The sequence below is a fragment of the Choloepus didactylus genome, chromosome 10 (genome assembly GCF_015220235.1).
Source record: "Choloepus didactylus isolate mChoDid1 chromosome 10, mChoDid1.pri, whole genome shotgun sequence".
Classification (NCBI taxonomy): Eukaryota; Metazoa; Chordata; class Mammalia; order Pilosa; family Megalonychidae; genus Choloepus; species Choloepus didactylus.
The window spans coordinates 41,395,670-41,419,691 of NC_051316.1; the positions used below are offsets into that span (position 1 = coordinate 41,395,670).

General features: G+C 38.1%; 1 protein-coding gene across 1 annotated transcript in view; it reads left to right on the forward strand.

The window, feature by feature from the left end:
* The window catches only part of TRPM6 (transient receptor potential cation channel subfamily M member 6), a 146,904-nt gene that overhangs the window by 107,484 nt on the left and 15,398 nt on the right, over positions 1–24,022 (forward strand). Inside the window, exons 26-36 of the mRNA XM_037797533.1 lie at positions 401–1,536; positions 1,727–1,836; positions 5,950–6,073; positions 8,646–8,731; positions 10,253–10,311; positions 11,845–11,870; positions 17,816–17,866; positions 19,518–19,583; positions 21,403–21,689; positions 21,960–22,042; positions 23,413–23,618. Coding sequence (XP_037653461.1) covers positions 401–1,536; positions 1,727–1,836; positions 5,950–6,073; positions 8,646–8,731; positions 10,253–10,311; positions 11,845–11,870; positions 17,816–17,866; positions 19,518–19,583; positions 21,403–21,689; positions 21,960–22,042; positions 23,413–23,618 — 2,234 coding nt within the window. The remainder of the gene's footprint in view (positions 1–400; positions 1,537–1,726; positions 1,837–5,949; positions 6,074–8,645; positions 8,732–10,252; positions 10,312–11,844; positions 11,871–17,815; positions 17,867–19,517; positions 19,584–21,402; positions 21,690–21,959; positions 22,043–23,412; positions 23,619–24,022) is intronic.

A 24,022-nucleotide genomic window follows, 5' to 3' on the forward strand; every position in this document is an offset into this window, starting at 1 on the left:
TCCTTTTCTCACCAAAATAGCATAGTGCTTGTCAATCAGAAGTATTATAAGGTTTGTCATCTAAGTTAATGACTGTATTAATGAACAAAAATGGGATGATTGATCAGATGTTTGAAGAGAGAACTAGCAGGAAGTTGTAAGTGTGGCTCTGAAATTTAGGAAAAATGAGGTGTAGAAATGTAGATTTGTAATTTTTCCTCATTGGGGTGATAGTGGACATTATAGGAGTGGACAAGATCACTTGCAATGAGAGTATATATTGGAGAGAGAAGAAGGCAGAAGATAGACCTAAGTTTGGGCTAAGGACTCACCTAAGGATGGAAGTAGGTCAGGAAGAGAACAAGGCAAATTTCCACTGACTTAATATGTTTATTGTTTTTCTCCCTTCCTTCACCTCCAGGGTTTCAGAAATGTACTTCCAACTGAAAGAAATGAATGAAAAGGTATCTTTTATAAAGAACTCCTTACTGTCTTTGGACAGCCAGGTGGGACATCTGCAGGACCTCTCTGCCCTGACTGTGGATACTTTAAAGATCCTTTCTGCTGTTGACACCTTGCAAGAGGAGGAGGCTCTCCTGGCCAACAGAAAGCATTATATATGCAGAAAACTTCCCCACAGTTGGAACAATGTCATCTGTGCAGAGGTTCTGGGAAGCATGGGGATCTCTGAGGAGAAGACATACCAGTATCATAGCATGCCCCCCTCTTTGCTGCGGAGCTTGGCTAGAGACCCAAGAGAGCAGAAGAGGCCACTTACTGAGATTAAAGATAGTCAGAGAGAGGCTCCAAATGTAGGAGATGATCAGAAAGAGCAAGAAACACAAATTGGTGTAGTTGCTTCTGGAGTGTCCCCTGACAGGCAGGTACACTCAAAGTATGGCCAATTTCTCCCAGTCCTTTCTTATCCAAAGCAAGTTCCTTATACTGCAGAAACTGCCTTGCCTTGCTCTGGACCATCTGTGGAAGAAGGGGCAGATGTGCTGGCAACTGAACAGCTCACCCACAGTGAGGTCCCTGTTCATCTGACTTGGCAGACTCCAGTTGTCTCAGACCCGGCATCAGCAGCTGAGCCCAAGAAGCAGTACAAACCAATCACTCAGATACCAGCGAATGAAGACAAGGTGGAGCAAATTCTACCCGCTTTGAGTTCCAGACCCACGACCAGGAGAGTGACCTCCCTTCCTTCTCAAGCCGAGAGCATGCATACTGGTGGTGGGTACGTGAACTGGGCGTTTTCAGAAGGTGATGAAACTGGTGTGTTTAGCATCAAGAAAAAATGGCAAACCTGCCTACCCTCCACTTGTAACAGTGACTTCACCCACAGTGGACAATGCCAGAGGGAGATGCAGGCCAGATCCCTCTCCCATAACTCAACAAGATCAGCCCAGAGTAGTGATTGCTCAGAGGAGGGACCATGGATCCAGCCAAACACATACTTCTGGATCAATCCACTCCACAGAACCAAGCCCTTCATTAGGACTCATAGTTTTAGAATACATAAAGAAGAGAAATTGATGAAGACCTGTAAGATTAAAAGTAAGGAATACACTTCTTGGATTAAAAAAAATCTGTATTAAATCCTTTGTATTGTTACCAGTTTTTCAAAAATCTGTGACTTCTGACTGCACCCCTATTTTCCCCAAACTCTCAGTCTTTTCTGTAAAACAGAATGGGTCCCCCATACAGTCTTAAACTTTCCTTCTCTTTAATACCACTTCCCTTGCAGAGCTTTCAAGATCTTCAGAGATAGGGCAGCCAGCGTGGGACAGAGCAAAATTAATAACCAAGGACAGGAAATTGTCGAAGAAAAAGAAAACACAAAGACTACAGGTGCCAGTAAGTGTACCCATAATCTGTCTTTCAGATTTTTGTAAATTAAGGTAGTGGCCTATCTTAGCTTGGTTTCTCTTTGTTAATAAAGTGCATGTACACAAAACAGAATTGTCCTGGAAGGAGTTGAAGATATACATTTGAACCATCAGAGTGGATAGACCAAAATTTATTGATCTATTCACATGTTGACGGACATTTAGGTTGTTTTTAGTTTTTTTGTATTCCAAACAAAGCTGCTATGAACATTTGTGTGCAGGTCTTTGTATGGACATGTGTTTCCATTCCTCTTGGTAAATATCAAGGAATGCCATAATGCCATGTCATGGTTGCATGGTAAGTGTATGCTTAACTATTAAAGAAGGTGCCAAAATGTTTTCCAAAGAGGTTGTACCATTTTACATTCCCACCAGCATTGTATGAGAGTTCCAGTTGTTCTCCATCCTCATCAATCCTTAGTATGCTCAGTCTTTTTAATTTTAGGCATTCTAGTAGGTGTGTAGTAGTATTTCATGGTGATTTTAATTTGCATTTAATTTTCAAAATGCAAGTGCTTATTTGCCATCCATATATCTTTTTTTGGTATCATGTTTGTTCACCTCTTTTCCCCACTTTTTAGACTGGATTGCTTATCTTATTATTGAGTTGTAAGAGTTCTTTATTTTTACTAGATATAAGTCTTTTCTTAGATACATGTTTTGCAAATATTTTCTCAGTTTATGGCTTGTCTTTTCATTTTTGTAAAATTACTTTGAAGAGCATAAATACTCGATTTTGATCATGTTCAATATTTGATTTTTTCTTTTATAGTCTATGCTTTTTGTCATATTAAAAATTTTTTTTTGCCAAACCCAAGATCACTAAGATTTTCTCTTTGTTTTCTTTTAGGGGTTTTATAGCTTTAGCTCTTACATTTAAGTCTATAATCCATTTTGAGTTAATTTTTGCGTGTGGTGACACGGAAGTGTTGAAGGTTTTTTTCTTCCTTTATTTGTTCCTTCCTTCCTCCCCCCCCCCTTTTTTTTGCACATGGATATCAAATTGTTCTACCATCACTTGGTAAAAAGATGATCATTTTCCTCCTGAATTGCATTGGCAACTTTGTTGAAAATTAATTGACCGTATAGAGCAGATCAATATGCGCAGGCCTATTTCTGGGCTTTCTGGTCTGTTCCGTTGGCTTATATATCTATCTTTAAGCCAATGCCACTCTATCTTGAATACTTTATATAGCTTTATAGTAAGTCTTAAACTCATGTATTGTAGGTCTGCCAACTTTATTCTTTTCCAAAGTTGTTGTGGCTATTCTGGGTCCTTTGCATTTCCATATAAATTTAGAATAAACTTGTCACTTTCTACAGAAAAACCTTTTCTGTAGAAATTCCTATAATCTGTATTTCAAATTGGGGAGAATTGACATCTTGATAACAAGTCTTCTGATCCATGAACATGATATATCTCTATCTATTTAATTCATCTTTAAATTCTTTTAGCAATATGGTGTGGTTTTCAGTGTACAGGTAATGCACACTTTTCATCAATTGTATTCCTAAATAGTTCATACTTTCGAAGTTGTAAATGCTATTATTTTTAAAATTTTAATTTCTGATTATTTGTTGGGAGTATATAGAAATATATTTTTGTATTAATCTTGTTTCTACAAACTTGCTAAACTCATTTGTTTGAGTAGGCTTTATGTGGCTTCCTTAGAATTTTCTATATAAATAATCATGTTATATACAAAAATCAGAGTTCACAGTATCATCCCATAGTTGTGTGTTAATCCCCATGATCAGTTTTAGAACAACAAATAAACATAGTGTTACTTCTTCCTTTCCGATCTGGATGTGTTTTCATTTCTTGCTTTATTAAACTGACTTGAGCTTCTGGTAAAATATTTGATAGAAGTGATGAAGGCAGACATCCTTTCCTTGTTTCTGTTCATAGGGAAAAATGTTGTCTTTTACCATTAAGTTTGATATTAGCTGTAGGATTTTATGTAGATGCCCTTTGTCAAGTTGTGGACCTTCCTTTTTCTTCCTAGTTTTCTGAGAATTTTTATCATAATGGATGTTGGCATTTGTCAAATACTTTTTCTGGATCTACTTAGGTGATTAGATGGTTTTACCTTTTTATTGTCTCAATATGATGCATTAAATTAATTAATTTTAGAATGTTAGAATTAGTGTTTAGAATGTTAAATCATCCTTGCTGGAATGAACCACACTTGGTCAAGATGTATTATCTTTATATCTATCTATATCTATATATATAGATATAGATATAGATAGATATAGTTGTATTTGGCTAAAATTTTGTTACAAGATTTTACGTCTATATTCTTTTTAAAAAAATGATAAATTTTATTTTTAGAGCAGTTGTAGGATAACTACGGTTGTAGAAAAACTCCCAGAAAGTACAGAGGGTTGCTGTATAACCTTCCCTTCATCCCATTATATTCTTGAGCAGTATTGGTCTTTAGTTATTTCTTCTTCTTTTTTGTATCATTTTGTTATCAGGGTGATTATTGGCTGAGCTGGGAAGTGTTCCTTCCTTGGTTTTCTGGATGAGTTTGTGTAGAATTGTTATTTTTTCAATCTTAAATATTTAATAGAATTAAACATTGAAATCATCTTTTTGGGAAAGTTTTTAACTAAAATTCAATTTCTCTAATAGGCATAGGGCTATTCAGGTTATCTAATTCTTCTTGAGTGAGCTTTGTTTGTGTCTTCCAAGGAATTTGTCTGTTCCATCTAAGTTGTTGAAGTTATTATCATAAGGTTGTTCATAATATTCTCTTATTATCCTTTTAATGTCTATGGGATCTGTAGCGGCATTACCTCTCTCATTCTAATATTTTAAATTTGTGTTTTCTGTCTTTGTTTCCTGATCAGTCTAGCTAAAAGTTTATCTGTTTTATTGGTCTTCTCAAAGAACCAGCTCTTGGTTTCAATGACTTTTTCTCCGTTTTTTATTTCAATGGTTTCTGCTCTTAATATTTTCTTTCTTTGGGTTTAATTTGCTCTTCTTTTTCTAATTTGTTAAGGTGGAACCTTTGGTCATTGATTTCAGACTTTCTTCTTTTCTAATATAGGCATTTAGTGCTATAAAATTCTCTTTAAGCACTGTTTTAGCTGTATCCCACAAATTCTGATATGTTATATTTTCATTTTCATTCAGTAAATTTCTTTATTTTGGGGAAGCCTTGAATTAGCAATTCTACAGGATTTCACTTTTCCTGGTCTTAACTCCCTGGCTTCATTTTTCTATTCTTCCCTTATATTTCCATGTAATTATTTGGGTGCATTTTTTTTTTTTTTTAAAGCACCTTGGCCCTTTTTATAATGAGAAGTAGAAACAGAGATAAATATTGAAACAATTATGTAAAATCACCTTTTGGATGGGAGATTTAGCTCAATAAGGAAGACTTTTCTTTCAGGGGAAATACTCTGCATTGCTGGAATACCATTCAATATGAAATTAAATAGATTTATTTTTTGAATAGTTCAAATGACTGGAGTTCAACTAGAAATTGCAACTGAACTCAAGTACTAGTAACCTACATTTGTGTATTGCTTTGTAGTTTACCAAGCACTTTCCCCATTTGCTCAGTGTCCCTGGGAAGGAATAGGGGCCACTATGATTGGCTATTTATTATTTTAAGTTGAAGGGAATGAGGTTCAGAGACATTCAGTGATTTGCTCAAGTTCACATAGCTTCTAAGTGACAGATCTAGAATTCTGACACAGGTTCTTTGGGCCCCAAACCCTGTTTTTTCCTCTCTATGCTAATGGTTTTCAAATTGTGGTCCCCTCTTAATAGCACAAGCATCACCAGGGAACTTACTAGAAATGCCCTTTCCTGACCTACTGAGTCAGTAATCCTGGGATTGGGTAATAGTGATGGACACTCAAGTTTGAGAACCCCTGAACCACGCCCTGGTTCCCAGTCATGACTGCCAGTAGAAATCATGTTGATGCTTCCCTTCGGCCATCCTGAGTGATGGGAGTTTTTCAAAGCTTCCGAGTGCTATTCACCTTGGTGCCTCCACTAATGTGATTCAAATAATGTGTTTTCAGATTATTCTCACTGTGTTCCAATGAGTGTTTTTGTCTCCAGGTCATCACAGTCAACACCTGCTCTCAAAGTGACCAATTAAGTTCAGAGCCAGGAGAAAATAACATCTCAGGAGAAGAGGAATGCAGCAAAAACTGGCTCACAGTGTCCAAATTTAGTCAGATAAGTATGTAACAGTCCATAGCCGTGGATTCCAAAGTAGAGTTCCCTGGTAGAGTTTTTGTTATATATGGTCTTTAGACCACTGATGGTCTCTGCTGTTCTTTAATTTTTATGGTTTTCAATTTTTTTGAAAGGCACATTTGTTAAATGAGTAGTTATAGGGATCCAGAAAAGAAAAATTTAGATCTAGGTAGTCATTTACATTCAGAGCTGTTGAGCCTGGCTCAGAGCGTTTTCCCAAGTGAACATTCATTTAATCTCATTTTGGGGAGGTGGGAGGGCTGAGGGTTGTCTAATTTTATAAATTTTTAAGGTTCCTGTGAATATTACACAGAACTTGATGCACAGAGGTATAGTTGGTTATTTACTGCTGTCTACACACAGTGGTTTTTTGTGTGTGTGTGTGTGGGGGGGACAAGTATAACTTAAGCTCAATAAGAATGGTGCTTGTAGAGGAGAGAACATGTATTGACCATAGGAATGAAGACTATGAGCTGGGTGTAGAACTGGAAATAAGCCCAGACAGATAAGATAAGGGCAAATTATGAATAGAATTGAAAGCAATGATGAGAACTTTAACTCCTTGCATTAGTCAATAAGGGACCTTTACTGATTTTTAAACAGAGGGGACTATGTGATTAGGGAATCATAAAGATTTTAAATGATTTGAAATTCTAAACTTAAAACAAATAGACATTTTATTGAAATTTATGTTGTTATGCTTTTTAAAGCCCTTCCTGTTTTTATAATGTACGTTTACACCAGTGGTTCTCAACTGAGGGGCACTTTTGCACTCCTCTACCCTGGGATATTTTGCAATATCTGGAGACAATTTTGGTTGTCACGTACTGGAGGATGGTACTCTTGGAATTTAACAGGTAGAGGCCAGGTGTACTGCTAAACATTCTACAATGCATAAGATAGCGCCCAACAAAATATAAATACAGAGGTTGAGCAACCCTGATTTAAATTTTTTAATGCTCCAATTTCGCTCAAAGCACTGGGAACCAAGTAGACTTTGAGCTGAAAGAAATACTAGAAATTAAATCATTTGGAACTCCCTCAATTTATAGCTATTGCTCAAGAACTTAATTGTCTTGCCCCACAGCACACCATTCACAAGTCATAATTCTGAGTAATTAAATCCCACACTTAAAGAAAGAGTTCCAGGATCAATTATGGATCTATTTATTTTATTTATAACTACTGTATACTATCAAAATGTCAGCATTTTTATTTTTTATAAGGTAGTCCATATTTAGGTTATTGCATGTGGTTCTTACTTAAGGTGTTCAAGTTCTTTCCAGTGAAGTTCAAACAGTGAAAGATGGGGGTGACAGGAGAGTTTTGGGAAAGACTCTCATTAAGTCCGACAATCAGAGGAAACAGAGACCTAAGGAAGCAGAGTTACTCCCAAGTGCCTTGCTAATCTGAGGAGGTGATTAAGGCCCAATATATTCCTGAAATATGTCCCAAATTGAGCATCTCTTTTTTGCAATGTGTCCCAGTTAAGTATTAATTGGCAAAGAATTTAAAAATAAAAATTTGGGTGTGGGAGAGGGAAGGGACAAATAGTCTGTTAGTTCTCTTACACACCAAGATAAGGTTCTGAAGAAATTAACTATGAAAGGCTAAGTCTGTTTATAGCTTTTCCTGCAGGTATTTTAGTTATAATACTGTGCTACCACGAAACCATATTTATCATAATTTTATGATATTCCAATATTATAAAGAATATCATATATAAAAGTTAATGATTTTTCAATAGGCTTTATGCACTTCTTATATATTTTTTCAAGCACAAAATCACCAGGGGGAAAAGTACAGCCTTTATCTTCTACATTCAGCCAGTGACTCTTAGTATGTGTTTTTCTCAGAATTAGTCCAACCAGCCATTTATTAAAGACTTATTGGACATCTACTATATGCCAGGAACTCTGTTCATACCAAATATAAAAATTAATAATGATAAGGATGCTTGTCATCCTTTTAAAGAGAAGGCAAAAAATTAAACCTATTTGATGGAATTCTTTCTTTCCTTCCCCCACTTCTGTCTGTCTTTTTCCCCCTCTCTCCCTTCCTCCTTCCCTCCCTCTCCTCTCTCCCTTCTTTCCTTCCTTCCTATTTCCTTTTTCTTTCTTTCTTTCTTGTAGCCCACTATGATGCTTAATGCAGTAGCTAAGGAAGGATTCCTGATAACTTAAAATCAAAATTTGATGCATTTCAATAAAGCTTGAGAGATGGGATGAAGAGAAGGTAAATGTAAAAAAAGTCACTAAATGTCTTGTTTTATAGGAGGAGAGGTTATGGCTAATTTAATTCTTGAATTTGATAGAGAAATGTGTCTGTTATAAATGCAAAGGTAAAGTAGGAATAGAAATAGAATGTATCTTTCAACCAGTAAAGAAATTAAAGAACAAAGAAAATTGGTAAAACTTGGTAAAAACATAAATAAGAAACTATATTCAAGTTTAGATGAGTGGACTGCATTCAGATATTTCTATTTGGGGCCTGTGACTAGAATGTAAAACATTTTCATGTATTCTCTAAGTTTTCTTCCTTTTTACCATGTCTAGAACCTTATGTATATCAGAAAATGAAAACTAAAGAAATCAAAAGACATGTTGCACAAATCAATGATTATCTGAAGCATTCTCAAGAGGTAAAAACATTTTGTTGGTTTTTTTTTTAAAACTCATGTACACAACACTTCTGTAACTCCTTGACTGTGTCCATTTTACCTTTATGACCCTTACCTGCCTTCTACTTTTCATCGGCATTAAATTAAAAAGTTAGTTTCAAAGTTATCAATTCAATCTTTGCTCTAATTTTGCAAACCACTACATTATTCTTTCCTTATTATTCTATTTATGAAATCGACCTATTCATCCTGCAGATGTTTAACATGAGAGAGAAAGAATGGAGGGGTTTTTGAAACTGTTTTGAAATATATGAACGTTTTCAGGCTGAAGAAAAATAAGATATTTTCAACAGAGTTTTAAGAGATAGAGCTAGAATCAGAATACAGAAGCTACTGGGAGACAGATTTCAGCCCAATTTGAGGAGAAATTTTTAGCAACTGGAGCTTTCCCAGGATGGAACGATTTATTTCCAGAGGTAGTGAGTTTGTTGCTAGCGTAGTTAGCCAAGCATAGGCTAAGCTAACCCCGGAGCACATGTGATGGAGGAGATTTGGGCTTTGCAGGTTAAAGGACCCTCAGAGTTTCTCCAATGCTGCAAGTCTCTGATTTTGCAGTCTGTTTTTTTATCATCCACAAATATCTGCCTTGCTTTAGTGCCATCCTCCATGTGGGAAGCATGATCTAGTTAGAATAACCCAAGAAAACTAATTTTCTTCTTGGCTTGAACATTATCTGTATGAACTTGGGAAGCAAACATATACTAACAACCTCAGATATTCTTGTGGGAATGGAAGGCTTTGAAAGTAAGACGTAAGGCTACTGGAGGGTAGTTAGGGGCAGGGACCTGTGTTCAAATTCTGACTCTATTACTTAGTTCATTACAAAGATATATGCATTAACTCATGAGATTCACAGGCTGTATCTCTAAAATGAGGCTGGTGTCACCCTTGCTGGATTATTGATAGTGGTAAACAAAAATAACTCCCGTGAAAATGCTTGCAGTAATGTCTGGGGTGTAGCAGATTCAGCAAATTAGTTGAATCTGAATAGGAAAAAGAATGAGGTAAATGAAAGGTAGCATTATTTTGAATAGCTCAGTTAGGAGAGGCTTATTATTGCTGTATGCTACAATCATCAACTGAAACAACAATTTACTGATGAAAGGACATGTAATGTAATGATAGATGTTGCCTATCAAATTTGATCTTCATTCCTTTTTACTTACCATTAATGGATTTTGTACTTTCATTCCCGTTTCTGTAAAAATTTTTAAATATTACATTTTTTCTTTGGATGGTCCCATATATGTAATTTCATTCTGTTAAAGTCTGTCAACAAATTGAGTTATGCTTCTGTTGTGCTATCATTATGCATCCTTCTACCTTGGGGTTCGTGTATTAATAAAAAGAGAAGTATTGAGCTAGAGGAAAGAAAAAAAGAAACCTATCCTCTCCGAATTGTGCCTTGCAAATGTATTGCTGGAGGCTTGGGATGAGAGTTTGTTGAGTGTACTTGTAATGTTACCTTTCCCTTCTGCTCAGGATCTGAGCAAAAACTCTCTGTGGAATTCCAGAAGCACTAACCTCAACAGGAACTTTCTGTGAGTATTCCTAAATGTGTCTCTTTATGTGTCTCTGGCTTCTATTTTTAACCTGACTTCTATTTTTAACCTGATCAGGGACAAAGGTTTAATATGGTCATAAAGGGGAAAAGAAAGAGAAAAGTACTGTCAAATGACAATATTTTTCTTCTGTTAATCAGGATGAAAATCATTTACTCTCCGTGTTTTCCTGTTTCTGACCATGTGATTTCACCGCTGTGCCTTTTGAGACTATAATGAGACATTTATTCCTGCAACAAATTTAACATTTGCCTTTTCAGTGTCAAAAATCGCAGATGGAATAAGAAAATTATCTTATTTTCTTTATAGATAAGACAGTGTTTTGCCTAAAGAAAAAGACTTAGGTAAACCAAAGACCTGATTATGTTTATTCTTTAGTTTTAAAAATAATTCTTTTTTTTACAAGCTTTTTCTTTACTTTATGAGGTTGATCTTTTTAATTTTTTCTTTGATTTCTCACTAACATCATAACTGTCAAAGCAATAACTCTTTGAGGATTGAGACAGAGAGGGAGAGGGGGTGAGAGAAAAGAGAGACAGAGCTCACATGCTGGTGGACTTGAGCAGCTCTTGGAGTTTTATTTAATCGGAGAAATTAATTTTGAAAATCAGCCAAGCAAAGATATTTCTATTTTGTTTGTAGCGTTTTCTGGGTTTTCCTGGTTACATCATCAAATTAGCTGTCCCTCTGTAGGAGACAGAATTCAAAAGCATCTCCTCTACCGAAGGGCCAGTTGATCCCAAGAGGGGAGAAGGGGGCTTTCAGCTTGCAGTCACCTCTATTTCTCTGCAGCTCCCACGCCAGTCCCTCTGTGCAAGCTGCCTCCAGACCCACGTGGCACATGACTTTCTTCACCCAAGGGTTCAGTAGTTTGTGTTCATGTAGAGTAGTGGGTTATTGCAGCATGAAATTAAACAATGATTGTAATTGTACTTTCTTCCCTAAGGACCTTAAATACTGGAGATATTCTTTGCATGCATTTATTCAGACTTGCCCTTGGCCACTTGTGTGCTTGAGCAGGGCAAGTAACAATTTAAAGAGAGCTAATTTCAGTTTGTGAACATTTAGGGGCCACATGGGCTAATGAAACTGATTTGTAGGTTTGTCCAGAGACATTCACAGACTCATTTGTAGGCATCTGCTTTGTATAGTTTAGGAACCCTTTAGCTTAATTGATCCAGAACAACACAAGCACAGTTAAATCTTATATATGTTGCAAGATCACATAGCTAATTAAAAAAAAAAAACAACAAAAAAACAAAAAAACAATTGCTTTTAGTTAGCTTAGAGCATCCAGTAACTGACTTACATAAATATTTTTCTATGAAGATAATCATAGGACTACCAACTACTTCTCTGATGATACAGATATTGGTCAGGTGTAACTGATACTTTTAAAGAACTTGATATGAATATAGAGTTTGTGTTGTTACTGTTTCACATGCTTTTTCTTTCTTTGATCACTGAAAGAGCTAAAGCATTATCTAAATAACTTCCTTTTTTTTGAAACAGGTTGAGCAGTTCAAATGGAGTTGACAGTAAGTTTTTTAAATATTTAAACTTTTATCTTTATATCTTATTAATGGTAAGGCTCACTGTCCTGAAATGTTTGTAGTTTTTGAAATTCTATTTATGATATTTTGCCTACTGTACAAAGTAGAATATTCAGTAGAATAGAAAATTGAGTGTCTTTCTCCGGATAAATCAGGACTGGCATCCAGTTTAAAATTTTTTAAATTAACTATTTTTTTTTATGCTATGATTCTCCAATTTTCTCTGGGAGTGAGGGCATAACCACTGATCTCATTTCAGCTGTTCAATAACTCTTACTGTCACTCTTTTACATATTGTTCATTAAGAAACATTTATGAGATTGTATGTGGATACTTTTTTCCTGTAGAGTTTCAGTGGGACTCCATGCCAAATGGCTTAGTAGGTGTCTGAGCTATGTAAAGACAGTGCCCTGGCAAAGCTGTTCTCAGTAGCTACTCTCAAACTTCACCATGATCTAAAAGGTCTTTTTTGTATTCTTGACCCTCCTGTTGCTGACCAGATACCTCCCTCTTCTAGGATCTTGTTTCATCTAACTGTCTTGGTTTTTAGTACCTCCCTTGCAGTTGAGTCCTTCTCCTCAAATTACCAACATATTTAAGTTATTTTCTATCCAAAGGCAAAAATAATCTTTTTCTTGATTTTGCCTAGCTCCTGACTGTCCCATCCCTTACCTCCAAGTTAACTGAAGGAGTATTAACATTTGATCTTCAGCCCGTCACGCATGGGTTCTGTCCCCAGCACTGGACTGATTCTCCACTCCAAATTTTCAGTCCTCATCTAACTCCTGGCCTTTGATGTTGATCATTTGATCCTTCCTGTCACTCTCTCCTTTTTAAATTTCTGTGAGGCTCTTCTTCTGTGCTTGTCCTTCTGCTTTGTTCATTTGCTGTCGGTCCCTCTGATAGCCTCTTCTTCCTTCACCGGAGCTGGATATCTTAATCATTTGCAATTTCCTTCCCATCCCACCACTCAGCTATCAACCTCACCTCCTAATTCCATTCTGTCTCCACGCATCTTTGAAAACTGTTTCACTTCTTGCCACTGCTCCTGCCTTAAAGTCTCCTCAAAAAAAAAAAAAAAAAAAGAAGTGTATACTTTCTTTTTGTCCTTGATTTTGTGATACCATCCTGCTTGGTTTCTATCCTTAAAATTTTCCCATGTTCCTTTTGGAATTATTTTCCTGGGTGACAAATCATCACCAACATAGAAACCTTCAATGGATCCCCATTACCTACAGGAGAGACTCCAAACCACTGAGACGTTTTCAATGCTCTTGAAAGTCCGGCCCCAGTCCAAACTTCCAGACTCATGTCCAAGATCATCCAGAATTGTTTCTCACATCCCCCCAAACAATTCATCTGTGAGTCCTAGTAAGTCCTTCAAAATATATAAAAAATCTGATCAGTTTGCTACCTCAGTTAATACCACTGTGTTTTTTTTTTTTTTTTTTTTTTTTTTCATTTTTTCATTTTTATTGAGATTGTTCAGATACCATACAATTATCCAAAGATCCAAAGTGTACAATCACTTACCCCTGGGTACCCTCATACAGCTGTGCATCCATCACACTTAATTTTTGTTCAATTTTTAGAAACTTTTCATTACTCCAGACAAGAAATAAAGTGAAAGATGAAAAAAGAAAAAAAGAAAAGGAAACTCTAATCCTCCCCTATCCCTAACCAACCCCCCTCAATTGTTGACTCCTAGTATTGATATAGTACGTTTGTTATTGTTTATGAAAAAATGTTGAAATACTACTAACTGTAGTATATAGTTTGTAATAGGTAAATAGTTCTTTCCTATATGCCCCTCTATTATTAATTTCTAATTGTATTGTCATACATTTGTTCTGGTTCATGAAGTGATTTCTAGTATTTGTACAGTTGATCATGGACATTACCCACCATAAAGAATCAGACAATACCACCAATGTCAAGTGTCTAACATGCCTCTCCTATCCCCCCCTCTTATCTGCATTTACCTTAGTATATCACCTTTGTTACATTAAAGGAAGCATAATACAATGATTCTATTAGTTACAGTCTCTAGTTTATGCTGATTGCATCCCTCCCCAATGCCTCCCCATTTTTAACACCTTGCAAGGTTGACATTTGCTTGTTCTCCCTCGTAAAAGAACATATTTGTACATTTTATCACAATTGTTGAATACTCTAGATTTCACCAAGTTACACAGTCCCAGTCATTATCTTTCCTCCTTTCTTGTGGTGTCTCACGTGCTCCCCATCTTCCTCTCTCAACCGTATTCATAGTTACCTTTGTTCAGTGTACTTACATTGTTGTGCTACCATCTCCCAAAATTGTGTTCCAAACCACACACTCCTGTCTTCTATCACCCTGTAGTGCTCCCTTTAGTATTTCCTGTAGGGCAGGTATCTTGTTCACAAAGTCTCTCATTGTCTGTTTGTCAGAAAATATTTTGAGCTCTCCCTCATATTTGAAGGACAGCTTTGCTGGATACAGGATTCTTGGTTGGTGGTTTTTCTCTTTCAGTATCTTAAACATATCACACCACTTCCTTCTTGCCTCCATGGTTTCTACTGAGAGATCCGCACAGAGTCTTATTAAGCTTCCTTTGTATGTAATGGATTGCTTTTCTCTTGCTGCTTTCAGGATTCTCTCTTTGTCTTTGACATTTGATAATCTGATTATTAAGTGTCTTGGCGTAGGCCTATTCATATCTCTTCTGTTTGGAGTACGCTGTGCTTCTTGGATCTGTAATTTTATGTCTTTCTTAAGAGATGGGAAATTTTCATTAATTATTTCCTCTATTATTGCTTCTGCCCCCTTTCCCCTCTCTTCTCCTTCTGGGACACCAATGATACGTACATTATTGTACTTTGTTTCATCTTTGAGTTCCCGGAGACGTTGCTCATATTTTTTCATTCTTTTCTCCATCTGCTCCTTTGTGTGTAGGCTTTCAGGTGTTTTGTTCTCCAGTTCCTGAGTGTTTTCTTCTGCCTCTTGAGATCTGCTGTTGTGTTTCCATTGTGTCTTTCATCTCTTGTGTTGTGCCTTTCATTTCCATAGATTCTACCAGTAGGTTTTTTGAACTTTTGATTTCTGCTGTATACATGTCCAGTGCTTCCTTTACAGCCTCTATCTCTTTTGCAATATCTTCTCTAAACTTTTTGAATTGATTTAGCATTAGTTGTTTAAATTCCTGTATCTCAGTTGAAGTGTACGTTTGTTCCTTTGACTGGGCCATAACTTTGTTTTTCTTAGTGTAGGTTGTAATTTTCTGATGTCTAGGCATGGTTTCCTTGTTTATCCAAATCAGGTTTTCCCAGACCAGAACAGAGGGAAGAAATATTCAGTATCTGGTTTCCCTGCGGGTGTGTCTTAGAAAATTGCTCCACCCTTTGATGCCTCGGGTCACTGTGCTTTTCTGCCCAGCAGGTGATGCCTGTTAGCCTATAATTCTTGACTGGTGTGAGGAGGTATGGCCATGTTCCCCCAGACTCTGGGGTCTGGTTCTGAATGGAAAGGGCCCCACCCCTTTCCTCCTAGAGAAGACAGAGCCCCCAGGTGGAGGTCATTAGCATTTCAATGGTCTCGCTCTCTGCTTGTGGTGTCTCCACCCTTCCCCAGAGTCACAGCCCTGGAAACTGAAAATGACTGGGGCTTTCTCCACTGAGCCGAAAAAGAAACAGATAGTCCCCTTCAGACCCAGTCAAGGCGACCCTCCGGCTCTCCCAGGTCAGTCGTCACCCAAAGCCTCTGTCTGTTTTTTGGGGCTGCGTACCTGTAGTGAGCAGTTCACACTCGCTACTTAAAACCCCAGTTGGAGCTCAGCTGAGCCGTATTCTTTTGCTGGGAGAGAGCTTCTCTCTGGCACCACGAGGCTCCGCAGCTCGGGCTATGGGGGAGGGGGTCTCCCGACCTGGTTCCGCAGGTTTTACTTACAGATTTTATGCTGTGTTCTCGGGCATTCCTCCCAGTTCAGGTTGGTGTATGATGAGTGGATGGTCTCGTTTGTCCCCCCGCAGTTATTCTGGATTATTTACTAGTTGTTTCTGGTTTTTTGTAGTTGTTCCAGGGGGACTGCTTAGCTTCCACTCCTCTCTATGCCGCCATCTTGCCCCATGGTCAATACCACTGTGTTTTAAGCCACCATTGCTTCTCCCCCGGACTAGAATAAGGCCTCCAACCTACTATTCTCTAATAGTGTATTTCCAGTGAGCAGTCAACATTTTAAACTGAAAGTCCAGTTGAATCACTCCCCTGCTCAAAAGGCTTTCCTTCTCACCCTGTTGATCTGCTTCCCCCCAACTCTCCAACTTCATTTCCTCTCGGCTCACTCTGTGCTCACCACACTGTCCTCCTTAAACACGTCAAGTATGGTCCTGCCTCATTGCGTTTGCCCTTGCTGTTACCTCACTTGGAATACTCTTCATTTATCCATCTGGTTCACCCTCTTTAGGGCTGTGCCCAAATGTCACTTTTTCAGAGAGGCCTTGCCTAACCAGCCTATATAAAATAGCAATCTCCCTGCCTTCCACAGTTCTTAACCTCTTAACCCGATGTATGTACTATCCTATATACTATCTATTTACTTGTTTGTTTTCTCTTTCCCTTTACGAAAACATAGGCAGAGACTTTACCTCTTTTCATTACTTTATTCTTGAGCATAGACCAGTGACTAGCACATAGTACATGCTCAATGCATATTGTTGAATGAATGTGAACAAGCGGTCTCACAGCCCTTAAGTGGTAGAGGTAGGATTGAAACTCAGTTTTATCACACTTAGATTCCCTTACCCTATAAGTATTTCACACTGTTTATTTATGAAGACCCTACTGTCCAGGTGGAATTAGTATGTTCCATAAACCTTTGGATACACTTCTATTGTATTACTTAACAAACTGTATTGTGATTATGGTGTGACCATTTGTGTTTTTATGCATCTAAAAACATAAGATAATATTGTGATTATTATTGCAATTATTGTGATTATTGTTTATTATAAACATAAAAGTACATTTTCTTTTCTTGAGGGTAAGAACCATGTCTTATTCACATCTCTCACACCTAGCCTGCCCCATGGTGGGAACTCAATACCTTTTTTTTTTTAATTTATTGAATGAATTCAGAAAAGAAGTCTTTCCTGCTAGGTTTTCTTTTTACCAGGCACCCAGCAAAGGAGGTGATTCTTCTTTCTTCCTTTATCCAGAAACTGAAGCCTGAGAGATCTGTGAAATTGAGCTCATTATGGTGCTTATTCTACCAGCTATAAAGCAGTTGCCACCATGAGACTGAAATTCTCCATTTTAATTTTGCTTTTATGAAATAGCAAAACTATTGCAGTGGGTTTCTCTGGACCTTTGTAATTTAGGACTTGAGCAGGTAGAAGAGAATGAGTTAAATTTTGAGGAGGTGTTCCCAACACACTGTCCTCTGTAACCACACAAATCCCTTGGCGTCATGCTAGCCATCCTCTTCTTTGTTCCTGGAATATACCTCTTAATATGTTTTCATCATGTCATTTTAGGTCAGTGAAGTAGTCTGCTAATAATTTGGTATTAATAATGTCTTTATATGGGTACTGTATCTTGGTGGGGAGCTCAGAGAATTGTGCTTCTTGGATGTTGTAAAGTGTGATGGGCAGCCGAGTGCCTTCTGTAACCCAGAGGTGTAATTGGTTCAGAGGAAATACATCTTTGAGGCTAATATTACCTGTCTTTCTTCAATTCCCTATATAAATATGTTTGCAGATATTACACTGATGATTGGAAGCTGTCAGGATACCATGCACAGTAATGTGGTTAAAGGATATTAGCTCATCTTTTTCAAATATTGGAAAGCCATTCTGATTAACCTGTTCAATATAACTTTGAAGGCAATATATTCATAAGCATGTATTTATCTCCAGCCAAGTAATTAAAATGCCAATCTTCTCTGTAATTTCAGAAATCTCAGCCTCCTTAAAAAGCCCCCAAGAGCCTCAGCATCATTATTCAGGTAGGGTGCTTGTGCACATAGACATGTCAACTAAGCTAAATGTCTGTGATGCTGCATTTGCAAACAGAAACACTGGTGAATTCCATAATCTCCATGTGGCTCCCAACATGAAGAGTCATTGCTCACCCTGATGAGAAGAACACTCAGATGTCTTACCTTGCCATTGGCTTCGGAAAACAAGTCGTTAGGATTTAAGAATTTGGATTTTTAACAGATGTTGTTTGTATTGGCGAGATTCAAATTGTGAGGGAGAAAGATGACCTTGAGATCTAAAATTTCTTTGCAAGGCCAAAGGCAGGTATCTCAGTATTTTGGATTGGAGGAGAGACAAACCTGAAAATAGTTCTTAGAGGGAGGGTGTGTGCCCTCAGCAAATATGACCACTGAGTGAATGCCAACTCCACAGAGTAAGTTCAACAGAGATGCTTTATAAAGATGTTATTAAACAAAGACGCCAAGGGTCTTGACTCTTTTAAGCAACATCACTTCCAAGTGCTTCGTTTGTCTTTCTTTCTAAGTGCAAATAATTGTACTGCCTTCCTGAGGAACAGTCTGCCAAAGGACTAGTTGAGAAATAAGAGGAAAACACTTTGAAATATAGAGCAATAAAACAACCAAGTGGACTCATGCCACTGGGTGGTCTCGTGGGAGTTATTGCTCTCAGTGCTGGATGAGACAATACATGGATGAGCCTTTGCACAGTTAAAGCTCCATACATGTGTAAGAGCTTATGGGTATTATAATTACCATTATTATTATGTTAGGTTCATTTGGTCAGGGTCCAGTAATAGATTGCCTTATACTGAATTCTCCACTGTAGTGAACAGTACTTCAGTGGACTTTTGACTCCTCACTTTAGGCTCTTAAACTGATCTTTCAGCTCAGCAGTAATCTATTATTTTGACTTCAGGTGTCAACCTAAGAGGGTCCCTGGTGAGGAACGCTGTAACTCATGTGGAATCTGATCTGTCACAATATGGCTCTTAACAGGGAAATGCAGATCGCTTGCTCCTAATTAAAATTGGTCTTCAGCTTTCTCTGGGAAATGAAGGTGAACTGTGCAAAGTCAACAGTAGATGTCCCCACAGTCCACCGTGCATTAGATTTGCTCTGGAAAAGGGAAACCAGAGAGTGATGACCACAGATTAAAATGCTGTTTAAAGAAAGTTCCGTGGATGTATGGATTAGTATGTGATTCAGGAGAGTGGAGGTGATAGCTGGACTTCAGACTATGTCACACAATCTCATATACTCTGTTCTTAACACTGTGATATCCTTTCTGTTTAAGAAGTTTATTCACTTGTTTTAGGCATAGGTTTGTTTTTTTTTTTAACTTTTTATTTTGAATCCTTTCAAATTTACAGGACATCTTACCAAAATAATACAAACCCCATACAGAGAACTCCAATATACCCCTATTCCACTCCCAACAACCCCCTCCAAAGCCATCAATTTTAACATTTTGATATATTTTAGGCATAGTTTCTTTTTAAAACTGTTTTATAGACACTATTTTTGATAAAGGCAAAAAATATGAGATCTTTGAAATTAAAATTTTTGCATTGTGTGGATTTATTGATGTGGGAGAGGCTTTCTGAAATTTCAGTCCACTGATGCATAGCTAAAATAATAAATCTGGTTTTGTTTGCAGCCATCGAAAGGAACAATTTAATGAGGCTTTCTCAGACCATACCATTTACACCAATCCAAGTATTTGGTGAGTGCCATTTCTACCTTATTGATTCTATGCCAGGGCAGAGATATAACATCTAAGCAAATCAAAGGAGAAACCACTTTGCATCCTTTTAGTTGAAAGTTTAGTTTTGCCGATTGTTGTAATTCAGTGAGATGAATTACCTAAAATGTTAACTACCGTGGCTGGCATCTATAGTCAAAATCTAATACCATGGGAATGGGAACTGTATTGAGTTGGGAAGAAAGCAATGATTGCACCTGGCACTCACTGATTCAAGGCTGGAAGTAAATAGGAGAGAAAAGAACAAATGAAGCATGCATAACAAATATAGAAGAAAGAGACAAATGTCAACACGGTGAAAGCAAACAGGCATCTGAAGAGAAATGTGTTGTACATTGCTTTTTGTTTGTTTGTTTTGTTATGCATCCACTAATTGCCCTTAGCTCAGAAAGCAACTGTCGTTTTTTTTAAAGACTGGAGTAGTAAAGAAAAACAAGCTCACATAAGCCAACATTACCAGAATTTTTTTGTCGGGTGGGATAAGGCATGAGCTGACTGACACTGTAACAATATCTCCACCCTCCTGTGTCTTCTTTTTCACGTAGTTTACAGGGGACAGACTGGGTCATTTCTGTCCTTAATGCAGATTCCTTCTTCCATCTTGCTCAATGGCTGGCTTGGGAATCAGTGGTCTTGCTCCAGATCTGTTAGGTATTTAGAATTCTAAAGAGACCTTTGGTGGCATTTATCTGGGCACCAAGAACAAATAATAGAAGATATGTTCCTAAGTGTTACATGGATTTTTTTTTTTTTTTTTTTTTTTGTAAGGAATTAAGCACAAAAACGAGTGAATGGGTTCTTTTCTTGGTAAACTATAACAGTGTTTGCAACAAAAGCCATTTGAAGCAGAGGCGTAAGGAGAAAATTAAACAGAAGCTTGACAGAAGCTGTGCATAGAATATGTTGCTTCTGTTACGAAGCATTAAACACTGGATTACATGGAGTCCAGGCTGAATAAGACTGGCTCCCTATTCACCAGCCTAAAAGTGGAAGCTGTAGAGCAGTTAAAGAGCATTTTGTGCCTAAAATCTTTTAAGTGGGGTTTGAGTTTGTATCTGAGGTTCTAGTTCATTTTGGGCAATCTTTAAAAAAACACAGTGAAATCAGTGTTATTTTCACACACACACACACACACACACACACACACACACACACACACACGCATACCCACCCATTGTACTGATGAAGAAATTGAGGCTTTAAGTAACTTTATCTAAATGCACAAAGGCAGGAAGTAGAGGATCTGGGTATGACCTTCATACTCTCTGACTCTGAAACCTCTCTTCTGCCACGGGCTAAACCACACATTCTCAGGGGGGTGATATCATCCCCAAGGTGGGGAAATGTTTTTTCTTTCTGGTGTAAAGCACAGATGTAGATACAGTATGTAAACAGATATATCTTATAGTATAAATGTGTTATTAAAATTTGTGGGAGGGGCAATTAGGAAAAATTTGTCTGAAAAGGTTGCTTAGGGGAATGATAATGAACTCATTATAAGTATTTGCTTTTCACAAAAGAAGCACTATCTTCTGCTGCTTTGATTTTTGTCTTTGTCCTGTAAAAGTCAACAATAAGAACAACTTAATTCTTGCATCTCCTCTGATGCTTTGCCCCCAGTTCCATGTCCTTGTTTTGCTCCAGTCCTTGCCGAGGTAAAATTCCCATTCTCTTCTGATAATGTGGGCAATGGAACTGACTCTCACATGATTTTAGGAGAGCCTCCATGTCACAGACCCTGTATGCTCATTTAACTCTTGGCCCTCACCTCTTCTTGCAGCGGGGGAAGAAGTGACTGTGTACAGGCTGGAGGAGAGCTCCCCCTTGAACCTTGACAAAAGCATGTCCTCCTGGTCCCAGCGCGGGAGGGCAGCCATGATCCAGGTATTGTCCCGGCAGGAGATGGATGGCGGCCTCCGCAAGGCCATGAAAGTCATCAGCACCTGGTCCGAGAACGACGTTCTCAAGCCAGGGCAGGTTTTCATCATGAAGTCCTTCCTTCCTGAGGTTGTGCAGACATGGCATAAAATCTTCCGGGAGAGTACCGTGCTCCATCTGTGTCTCAGGGTAAGTTTCAAACTCGGATGTGGGAGCAAAAGGGCAGCTGCGTACATCCTGACTTCAGGCCACTATCTCCAACCCAAAGGGTAGCCTGTTATTGTTTGGAGGTGATGGCTTTTTGTTATTTTTATTTTGCAGAACTTTGGCTTTAAAGGGGTGGTGGGAGCTGAATAAGGCTAAAATGACATTTGGGAATCCTCGAAAAATCTGTGATCATTAATTAGCAAGCAGATGACAGTAAGCCAATATTTTTTATCAGTGCTCCCTATTTTGTAGGAAATTCAACAACAAAGAGCTGCTCAAAAACTGATCTATACCTTCAACCAAGTGAAACCACAAACAATACCCTACACGCCAAGGTGAGGAAATCTTGGTAGCCAGGACCTTCATTTTAAGTAGGAATTTCTATCAATCTCTTCTCAGTCCCATTAGTAGTGGGAAATGTCCAGACATCCGAGGAAGTTCTCCATGACCTTATTTTTTTTTTTTTTTTTTATCATCATTTTATTGAGATATATTCACATACCACGCAGTCATACAAAACAAATTGTACTTTCGATTGTTTACAGTACCATTACATAGTTGTACATTCATCACCTAAATCAATCCCTGACACCTTCATTAGCACACACACAAAAATAACAAGAATAATAATTAGAGTGAAAAAGAGCAATTGAAGTAAAAAAGAACACTGGGTACCTTTGTCTGTTTGTTTCCTTCCCCTACTTTTCTACACATCCATCCATAAACTAGACAAAGTGGTGTTTGGTCCTTATGGCTTTCCCAATCCCATTGTCACCCCTCATAAGCTACATTTTTATACAACTGTCTTCGAGATTCATGGGTTCTGGGTTGTAGTTTGATAGTTTCAGGTATCCACCACCAGCTACCCCAATTCTTTAGAACCTAAAAAGGGTTGTCTAAAGTGTGCATAAGAGTGCCCACCAGAGTGACCTCTCGGCTCCTTTTGGAATCTCTCTGCCACTGAAGCTTATTTCATTTCCTTTCACATCCCCCTTTTGGTCAAGAAGATGTTCTCCGTCCCACGGTGCCAGGTCTACATTCCTCCCTGGGAGTCATATTCCACGTTGCCAGGGAGATTCACTTCCCTGGGTGTTCCATGACCTTATTTTTGAGTTCTTTCTGGTTGTGCAGACTGGTGAAAAGAGAATTAGATGTCCCAGGGATAACTTGGCTTAATTCATTGAATGAGAAAGAGAAGCTCAGGAAGAGGCCAAAATGAACATCTCAATTATGCTAAACAACAGACCCTGTGTGTAGTTGAATGTTATGGAAGAAAAAAACATTTCTATTTTAAGCATAGTTTCTTTCTCCCAATATCTTAGGGAAATTAGGAGCTTTATAAGAATTCTTGTTACTTTCACTTGAGCATCTCCATACGTTTGTATTCATTGATCAAGACAGATCATAATTCGGTGCTGAGGACTTAAGTAAAGTTTTATTGTTTCATTTACAAGGAACTTTATAGAGCATGGCAAGAAAAATTGGGTCCAGTACTCATAAAAGAGGTGGAAAGTTTCCTCAAAGAGAAGGGGATGGGTGGGGGTTTAGCATGGGGAAAAAAAACCTCCCAATCTTTGCATTCTGTTCCTTCCATAGAAAGGGCAAGGGTGTGTGCTTCGAGGCTGCATCAGAGTTAGGTAGTCTTACCTGTTCCTGGCCGTTTAGTAAGGTCACCCCGTCCTTTGCTGCCTTTTTCCCCTCACAGGTTCCTGGAAGTTTTCTTGATCTACTGCCATTCAGCCAACCAGTGGTTGACCATTGAGAAGTATATGACCGGGGACTTCCGGAAGTACAACAACAACAACGGTGATGAAATCGTCCCCAGCAACACCTTGGAGGAGCTGATGTTGGCTTTCTCTCACTGGACCTACGAGTACACCCGGGGAGAGTTGCTGGTTTTAGATTTGCAAGGTGATTGATGGCGCAGGACTTGAAAAAGCCTGCAGAAGGCAAAGTTCAGGAAGCACTGAGCAGGGATCGCTTTCTCCATGCCCTTGTTATATACATTTATCTCCACAAAACACCCAATTCTTTCTCTGCTTGGTGCCATAGTTAAGGCCTTCCTGTGTAGACAGTCCTTGACAGTGTGTGCTATTTTTTGTTTCCACTTGAGAACTGAAAGGTAGTATCAATTTTTGAATTTATATTTTTGAGAAACTCTCCTAAGTGGGAGCAACCAGACAGATGTCCCAAGAGATCGAGATCTTGCAAGAATCAGAATGGGCAATGTGTGCATTGCTGTATCTAGCTTTGAAGGAAGGTAAGGCCATTTATTTCAGAGACGTGGTGCACTGATGATCATGGGCACCTACCAC